The 10,132-nt window shown below is 43.1% G+C and overlaps 1 protein-coding gene across 1 annotated transcript; it reads right to left on the bottom strand.

Annotated features, from left to right (window-relative positions):
- Window positions 1-7,804: 7,804 nt before the first annotated feature.
- Window positions 7,805-9,786, bottom strand: lepb (leptin b). The gene is made up of 2 exons (XM_021564028.2): window positions 9,621-9,786; window positions 7,805-9,212 (listed from the first exon to the last, which is right to left on the bottom strand). The coding sequence occupies exons 1-2, from the start codon at window positions 9,780-9,782 to the stop codon at window positions 8,913-8,915; spliced, it is 462 nt and encodes a 153-aa protein (XP_021419703.1). The 5' UTR covers window positions 9,783-9,786; the 3' UTR covers window positions 7,805-8,912.
- Window positions 9,787-10,132: the final 346 nt, after the last annotated feature.

Consider the following 10,132-nt stretch of genomic DNA (forward strand, 5'->3'; position numbering starts at 1 on the left):
GGTATTTCTGTTTATTATTTGTTAATACATTTCAAACATTTCTTAAAACCTGTTTTTGCTTTGTCATTATGGGGTATTGCGTGTACATTGATGAGGGAAAAAACCCTATCAGAATAAGGCTGAAACGTAGCAAAATGTGGAAAATGGGAATGGGTTTGAATACTTTCCGAATGCACCGTAAGGTTATGTGTAAGAACGCAACTGCACTGAAATGAATAGCCTGATTCAATGCGATTCTCCTGAATAAAAAAGATTAAAGTTGATCTGTTAAGCTGTTAGGTCTGAATAGACCCATACAGCTTCCATACCGATTCTTTCTTTTTGGTCTTTTGCTATAGGCATTCCAAATTGCAGATCATTTAATAAAACAACCATATTTTCTGTGTGATAATGACACCTGCTTTTCATTTATAAGTGAATGTTTTCATAAGCCTTTAGGCCTACCAAGAGGCCATGATGAGGCTGAACAAGACATTTGATAGGCTAGTAGACTATGTAGAAATAATCCCCTCACTTCAAGCCCTGCATTGTAATAGCCTAGATCGCTTTTAGCCCATCTCTATAACAAGGATTAGGCCTATATCCTCAATTCAAGCCCTGCTTTTAACCATAAGACATCTCCACAGAAATTGATAGGTTAAGGATTGCATGTTGACTGTGATGGTGTCTGTTAAACCATTACACTTGTGGTGACCTGGGAACTGGGGGGAAAAATGAGGTCAAATCATGCCACCAGTGATTTTCAGGTCAGAAAGTCAGAGAAAGATGCCAGAGTTTCTGAATTGGAATTCCGAGTTAGATGACCGTTCCAAACTAGTTTTCCCAGTCAGAACAAATTTTTTTCTGAGGTCCTGGTTGTCTTCAACACACTGACGTTGGAAATCAGAGATTGCCGAGTTACAAGTTGTTTGAGTATGCCACTAGAGACCTGACCGCAGGAATGTCCATCAGAGTTGTTTCCAGATAATTTAATAATTCATGTCTCTACCATAAGCCACCTCCAACGCTGTTTTAGAGAATTTGTCACTACGTCCAACCGGCCTCACAACCGGAGGCCATGTGTAACCACACCATACCAGGTCTCCACGTCCGGCTTCTTCACCTGTGGGATCGTCTGAGACCAGCCACCCAGACAGCTGATGAAAATTGAATTTTATAAATGGAAATGCACGTAGATACCATGACAAGATCCTGAGGCCCATTGTTTTGCAATTAATCTGCCGCCATCCTATCATGTTTCAGCATGATAATGCCCCAAGAATCTGTACACAATTCCTGAAGCTGAAAATGTACCAGTTTTTCCATGGCCTGCATACTCGCCAGACACATCATCCACTGAGCATGTTTGGGATGCTCTGGTTTGACTTGTATGACAGCGAGTTCCAGTTCCCCGCTGTAGTATCTGGGATCTACATCTGTTTATATTAGTGACTATGCTGTTACTAAGCAGTAATGTATTACGGCAGTGTTACGTTACTACACCTAATAGGAAATGCACATGCGTACTAGGGTGCCGGGAACTGTAGAGCACAAGGTGTTTTGACTAAAGGAAAACTAACTGTACTCCAGTCTCCTGCCTGGTCATTTCTCCACAACACAAATATTACAGTGGCGACGAGGTGATTAAACTACATAAACGGACATTGCTTGAAGGGAAGAATGTTGCGTGAGTAATGAAACTCAAAATAATTATGTAATTTGTCAGTTATTTTTTATTTTCTTTCGCCAGTAGAGAAGGCTAAGCACTGCTAGTAGGTACAGTATTCAGGAGCTTCCAAGTAGCAAGACTATTGGAGTCCAGAATAGCGACACTGCCCTCTAGTGGTAAAAAAAATACTGTCATTGAACCCATTGAAATTAGGCGATCTCAGTGAAGACATATTGTAAAAAAAAAAGGAAGAAGGAACGTAACACGGTGTGTACATTATTACAAATGAGTGCAGTGAATGAAGTAATTGCAGAAACTTCTGAAGTGAAGAATTAGATGAAAATTCAGAAGAATAAAAAATATACAAGGAATAAGGAAACTGAACAATTATCTGTGAAAATGGCAACCATTGGTCGAGTACCAGTTTGAGGCTACAAAAAAAGTTTGATTCCTATTTGAAGCGTTTTGAGCATTGGCTGGCTGCAAAGGAAATCAAAGATGAAAAGAAAGCAGACCTATTTCTCAGTGTTTTGGGTCCAACTGTGTTTGGATTGCTGAAAGGTCTCATTGAACCAATAAAAGCAGTGGAGTTGAACTATGCAGAACTGACTGAAACTCTTTCAAGGTATTTCAAGCCTAAGCCAATTCTCATTGCAGAACGTTTCAGAATTTACAAATGTCACCAGAGTCAAGGGGAAACTGTGGCTGACTACATCCTTGCTTTGAAAAGGCTGGCAAGTACATGTGAGTTTGCACAATTTCTTGATGATGCTCTCCGAGACAAGTTTGTATGTGGTCTCACAGGTGAAGCATATCACAGAAGGCTTCTGTCAGAGAAGGACCTGACCTTTAAGAAAGCCTGTGATATAGCACTTGGACTCGAGCTTAACCACAGGGATACTATGAGCTATCGGGACAATGCCGAATGCCAGAAAGGTGTTCACAAGGTCAGTGATGCACGCGGTGAAAAAGGCTCACAAAAGTCACACTTTTCTCATTCCCGTCCTCAAGGTTACACAAGAACAAAGCAGCCCACATCTCAAAGGTCTAAGCCAAGTTGCTACAGATGTGGGGGAGATAATCATCAGCACAGTGAATGTCGATTCCAAAATGAAAAGTGCCACAATTGTGGAAAGGTTGGACATTTACAGAGAGTGTGTAAAGCCTCGAAACGCAAAAGCCAAGAGCACACAAAGTGTCAGACGCAGCACAAGAAGAGGAAGGCACAACTGAAACAGTATTGGAACTGTTCACAGTGTACACAGCTCAACAACAAAAAGATGGAATCTATCTCAACATGGAGTTAGCGGGAAAACCAGTAAAAATGCAGCTGGACACCAGAGCATCTGTATCTCTGGTTCCAGAGACTGTACAAAGAAAAACCGAAAGAGTTTCAGCCCGCATCCATCCGCCTTTCTTCATACACTGGTGACACTATTCCTGTGTTAGGGCAGATCCAGGTACCAGTCCGGTATGAGGGGAAGGAGTGGACGCTACCGCTTGTCATTGTTAAAGGAGAACAATCAGCCTTGCTAGGCAGAAACTGGCTACAAAAGATCAAGTTGAACTGGGGAGAAATCTTCAGTCTGAGAAATGACAAACCAGTGAGTCAGGCTACACTCACTAACATGCTGGAGACGCACAAATAACTTTTCAAAGATGGCTACGGTGAAATACAAGACTTCACAGCAAAAGTCAGAGTGCAAGAAGGAACCAAGCCTATCTTTCACAAACCACGTCCAGTTCCCTATGCTCTTAAGGAAGCAGTAGAGAAGGAACTGGACCGCCTACAGAAGAATAACATAATCACGAAAGTAGCGAGTAGCAACTGGGCTCCGATTGTTGTAGTCCCAAAGAAAGACAAGACCGTTAGAATGTGCGGTGACTACAAGGTCATAGTAAATCGCTGCATACTACCAGAGGAATATCCACTACCAAATGCTGAAGATCTGTTTGCCACTCTAGCTGGTGGGGAGGTTTTCAGTAAGCTGGACCTGGCATTCGCTTATCAGCAACTGAAGCTGGATCCAGAGTCAGAACAGTATCTGACCATCAATACACACAAGGGACTATTCAGATTCAATCGCTTGCCCTATGGAATCTCGACAGCTCCAGCGATATTCCAACACACAATGGATCAGATCTTGGATGGTATAGACCATGTTGTGTGCTTCATGGATGACATCCTCGTGTCAGCACCAACTATTGGAGAGCACCTTGTAGTGCTGGACAAAGTGATGTCAAGACTGAAGAAAAACTGGAGTGAGAATGAAACGCAGCAAGTGTGAGTTCCTCCAGGACTCAGTGGAGTATCTCGGGTACAAGATCGATGCACAAGGCCTGCACCTAACCAACAGCAAGGTGGAAGCAATCGTTAACGCACCAGCACCCACAAATATCTCAGAGCTGAGGTCATTTTTGGGGCTCCTGAACTATTACGGAAAGTTTGTGGCAAACTTGTCCACATTGTTGCATCCGCTTCACCAACTGCTGCAGGCCGATACAAAGTGGAATTGGTCCCCACAATGTAAAGAAGCATTCAAGACTTGCAAACAGCGTCTGCTAAAGAGCAAGTGGCTTGCCCACTACGACACAGAGATGAAGCTGAGACTCGCGTGTGATGCATCTCCATACGGAGTAGGAGCCGTCATCTAACATGTTCTACCATCAGGTGAAGAACACCCTATTGCATTTGCATCACGGAATCTGTCACCAAGTGAGAAAAATTATGCTCAAATTGAGAAGGAAGCCCTGAGCATAATATTCGGAGTGAAGAAGTTTCACAAATACCTCTACGGAAGGAACTGCTAACAGATCACAAGCCTCTGTTGGCCATCCTTGGACCAAAATCAGCTATAACAACCCTTGCTGAACTTCGAATGCAACGTTGGGCTCTGATATTGTTAGCCTACGATCACGCAAATGCCGATGCACTATCGAGACTACCATACAATAGTGACTCCGACAGTGAAGATGATAGAGCAGTCTTCCAGATCTCTCTCATTGACGAACTGCCCATATCTGCTTCAGACATAGCAGAGGATACAAGGAAAGACCCAGTGCTTTCCAAAGTCTTGGACTTAACATTAGGCGGTTGGCCAACATTCGTAAATGAAGATAACCTTCGTCCATTCATCGACAAGAAAGACCAGTTGTCCACTGATCAAGGGTGTGTTCTGTGGGGATCAAGGGTGGTGGTACCTCACAAATTCCAGAGGAGACTCCTATCTGACCTGCATGAGGGACATCCAGGGATCACTCAAATGAAAAATGAAAGCACTCGCTCGCAGTTATCTGTGGTGGCCTGGACTGGATCAGGACATTCAACAGCATGTAGGCCACTGCTCACCTTGTGAAGCTGTTCGCAACAAGCCTGCTGCCGCACCTCTTCATCCATGGTCCTGGGCTGCTACACCTTGGGAACGCATCCATGTGGATTACGCCGAGATTGACAAGCAACATTTCCTTGTTGTCGTTGATGTCCATTCCAAGTGGATGGAAGTGTTCCCTACTCAACTGACCACAGCTGAGAAGACCATCAATCTTCTCAGACACCTGTTCGCATCCTTTGTACTAGTCAAGGAGCTCGTATCGGACAATGGCCCTTCTTTCACGTCAAACGATTTTGAAATGTTTCTCAAGAACAACGGAGTAAGGCACATCCTGTCACCACCTTACCACCCGGTATCAAACGGAGCAGCGGAGAGAGCCGTGCAAACCTTTAAGAAGGCCTGGACTAGACTCGAGGTTCAGTCTGTGCCCACCCACCAAAGGCTTCCCCGGTTACTGTTTACTCACGTAACACACCACACACAGTAACGGAACATGCACCAGCTGAACTGTTTCTGAAATGCCAACCACGTACCCGCCTAACATTGTTGAAACCAGACTTGTCAAGCACTGTGGCAAAGCACCAGCTACAGCAGAAGAAAGCTCATGACAGACACTCAAAGACTGTCAGAGAATTCAAAGAGGAAGAGAGGTTGATGGTACGTGATTTCAGACACCCCAAGCGCCTGTGGAACTCAGGTGTGATCTTGCAACGCAGAGGACCTTTGACTTACCAAGTCCAAATTGGTCATTGCCAGGTCAACGTTCATATGGATCATCTGCTATGGTCCAACGCCCCAGCAGAGACATGCCGAGAGAACAAGAACAATAACGGCCCCCAGAATAGTATTCTCCTGACTGTGGACGTACGGGAGAGACAGAGCCTGACCTTCCACCCGAACCTGGCCCACCACAGGAAGCCCAGGAGGAGCGGAGATATCCTATTCGACAGCGAAGGGCACCTCAAAAGCTTGACCTGTGAGTTGAGCTGGTTAAGGTGGTAACGGACAGTAAAACAAACACTTTAATATGTCCTAGATAAAAGGAAAGAAAAAGGACATTACCTGGGTTAGTTATTAGGACACAAACTACGTCTTCGGGGCAGAATAATCCCCTGGATTTGTGCTGGGCTCTGAAAAGTCTGCTTCAACCCAGTAGTTGAAAAATGTTTAAGAATGCATTGTTCAGATATTGCATTAGTAGTTCCCTAACATATTTACCTTGTTCTCTGGGAGTTAAACACTATGGAGGAGGAGTGTAGTATATGGGATCTACATCTGTTTATATTAGTTACTATGCTGTTACTAAGCAGTAATGCATTACGGCAGTGTTACGTTACTACACCTAATAGAAAATGCACATGCGCACTAGGGTGCCGGGAACTGTAGAGCACGAGGGGTTTTGACTAAACGAAAACCAACTGCACTCCCGTCTCCTGCCTGGTCATTTCTCCACAACACAAATATTACACCCGCCAATATCCAGTAACTTTGCACTGGCATTGATGAGGAGTGAGACAACATTCCACAGGCCACAATCAACAGCCTGATCAACACTATGCGAAGGAGATGTGTCATGCTGCATGAGGCAAATGGTGTTCACACCAGATATTGATTGGTTTGATGATCCACTTCTCTTATTTTTTAAGGTATCTGTGACCAACAAATGCATGTCTATATTCCCAGTCATGTGAAATCCATAGATTAGGCCCTAATGAATGTATTTCAATTGACTGATTTCCTTATATGAACAGTAACTCAGTAAAATCTTTCACATTGTTTCATGTTGCGCTTTAAAAAAAAGTACATCTGGCACACTCAAAATAGTATAATATGTTATGTATAACGCGAACGGCTAGCAACCCAAAGGTTGCGTGTTTGAATCTTATTGCGGACAACTTTAGCATTTGAGCTAATTAGTAATCTACTTACTACATTGTAGCTACTTTGTAACTACTTAGCATGTTAGCTAACCCTTCCCCTAACCCTAACTTTAACCCTTTACCCTAACTCTTAAAGTTAACCCTAACCCCTAACCCTAAGCCCTAGCCTAGCCAACATTACCAAGCTAGCTAATGTTAGCGTTAGTAACTTATCTACCTAGCTAACGTTAGCCACAAGAAATTGTTGAATGTTTTGAATTGAATGTTTTTCAAATTCGTAACATATCATCAGAATTGCCATTCGTAACATATCATATGAAATGAATGATGGACATCCACAAATGAATACCTACGTAACATATGATACTCATTGGAGTGGTTCACATTTACGTACAGAATAATACGAAATACTCTGAGACCAAGTAGCTTTTTGAAGTTCCCAGACTATATAAAATGTGGTGGTTGCAGCTCTGTTGAAATGGCTCAAACCTCAGCTTAAAATAGCCCTTAGCATATGATTAATTTCTGTTGAAAAATGATTAGCCTGGAAATAGGAAAGGTTGCCTAACAGTTTGTCTCAGGTCCACCCACTGTTATTCAAAAACTTTCAAGGACTGTTTTCACTTTGATATCTAGGCCTATTTAAACATGACAATGGGAAAAGTGACCAATTAGGGAACAGTTCACTACTTACAAAATTGATTCATGATGTTATCTTTTAATTTGTAGTCAGGGCTACTCTTGTAGTGGCTTGCTTTTATAAGGAAATACCAACACAACATGTATAGAAGATAGTGCTGAGTTTTAGTTCCACTTTTTAATTGAACTTTTGAATAAAAGTGGCTATCATTGCTGCCGATAATTGAGGCTATAGAGTTAACAATTAATACGCCTACATTTTCAATATTTATTTTGTGTTTTTAAGGGATATGATAGTTTTGCTCTTGTTTCAAAAACATTTATTGCAAAATTACAAAACAACACATCCTTGAAAGCTCTAGGTAACAATACTACAGAAGCTGAATTATTTCATTTAAAAAATAGCATCCCTAAAATACATTGACCTAGGCCAGGGCTCCCCAACCCTGTTCCTGGAAAGCTACCCACCTGTCGGTTTTCACAGGGTTGGAGAGCCCTGGTCTGAGCCCACCTGTCGGTTTCACACAGGGTTGGAGAGCCCTGGCCTGAGCCCACCTGTCAGTTTTCACAGGGTTGGAGAGCCCTGGTCTGAGCCCACCTGTCGGTTTTCACAGGGTTGGAGAGCCCTGGCCTGCGCCCTCCTGTCAGTTTTCACAGGGTTGGAGAGCCCTGGCCTGACCCCACCTGTCGGTTTTCATAGGGTTGGGGAGCCCTGGCCCGAGCCCACCTGTCGGTATTCACAGGGTTGGAGAGCCCTGGTCTGAGCCCACCTGTCGGTTTTCATAGGGTTGGGGAGGCCTGGCCCGAGCCCACCTGTCGGTATTCACAGGGTTGGAGAGCCCTGGTCTGAGCCCACCTGTCGGTTTTCACAGGGTTGGAGAGCCCTGGCCTGAGCCAACTTGTCGGTTTTCACAGGTTTGGAGAGCCCTGGCCTGAGCCCTCCATTTCAAATACAAAACCTTTTTACAACTGTTCATTCTTCAGTGCCACAAAAGCTTCAAACAACTCATTAGATAAATGTATTGCACCTCTGTCAAAAAGAGCATGAAGAGCTATCAGTGCTACAACAATACATTTTAAATATGACTTTTAAAGCATTAAATATTATTATAACAAATAATCATTAATAGTTATGAACAGAATAACAATACATTCATAATAATAAGACAAAATACATTTAAAGAAAAAATTATATAAAAACATAATTTAGAATAACACTGTGTGTGGTGTGTAGAAACTATGCATCTGTGTGTGGTGTGTAGAAACTATGCATCTGTGTGTGGTGTGTAGAAACTATGCATCTGTGTGTGGTGTGTAGAAACTATGCATCTGTGTGTGGTGTGTAGAAACTATGCATCTGTGTGTGCCTGGTTATCCGGCTGCCTGACTGCTCCTGTGCAAATGTGTGGGGTCTCAGCAGATCTTGAGCTTGTCCAGGTTGAGACTGATCTTCTCCATGTATCTCTGCCCCTCCACCAGGCTCTGATAGACCGTCTTCAGGGCCTCTCCACCAGGCTTGGCCAGATCAGGGCAGCCCAGGGCCTGGGACAAGGAGTGCACCCACCCCCGCATGCTGGACAAGTCTTCATACACCTGACCACACCTGCTGTCTTGCAGACTCTCCTCCAGGCCCCCCAGGTGGACCCAGATGGAGGCCAGGCCCTCGATGGGGGGGTTCATGGGGTTGAACTCCATCTCCGGGGGAACGTCGAACTGAGGAAATGGAGGGAGAGTAGAGGGATTTGTATATTTGTTTTTCTTTTCTTTGCATTTATTAAATATAAAATAGTTTTATGGACATTGGTTATGTAATGCATTGTATTTCTTTCTAAGGAATCTTTAGTTCACAGGGATTATCTTAATCATTTTAATCAGTAGACTTTGCATGATACTATGCTGAGCGAGTCAGTCAGTAAAATATGCCCTCATGTTTTCTTTAACCACATTCATGTTTGACTCATACTGTACATGCGCCCACACATTGCTATTAAGGGAAGGTCTGTAGTACACCCAACCATATTTCTATTGAACAAATTGATCCTACTCATGTCCGTTGACCACAGAATATTTTGACTTCGTATCCCTCATACAGAGTAGCTGAGTAAGAGGTGTGTGTGGTACCTCGGTCAGATAATTCTTTATGTGGACCAAAGTGATCATGGCCAGCAACTTGATGTTGTTCCTCATCTGGACGTCCCCGTTGAGGGGCCGACCGCGTTGAGGTTGACACACAGACACAGACACCACCAGGCCCAAGCAGAGAAGGACCACAGAGACATGCATCTTGTTTTATCTGGAGAACAATACAAATACCACGCTATTTAATATATAGTAATAAAATAAGATATAACATTTAGCAGACGGTTTTTCAAAATCAACCAAGTCATACAATTTAAAGGGGCAATCCGTAGTTGCTACATCCATTTGAAAATAAAAAGAAATTAATGATATGTACCCATTGAAGAATATAACTTAGAAATGCATTAGTCCAACTGTTATACCTCATCAGAACCCAAAATATAAACTTGTTTTACTCCAGTGTTCGAAAATAACGTAAATGTAAACAAACAGTATATAGCCTCAAAACGTGGTTAAAGTCTATTAAGTTTTTTCAACACAACCAAGATGCTGCA

This window comes from Oncorhynchus mykiss, chromosome 15 (assembly GCF_057628025.1).
Source record: "Oncorhynchus mykiss isolate SJ-2025 chromosome 15, ASM5762802v1, whole genome shotgun sequence".
In the NCBI taxonomy this organism is placed as follows: Eukaryota; Metazoa; Chordata; class Actinopteri; order Salmoniformes; family Salmonidae; genus Oncorhynchus; species Oncorhynchus mykiss.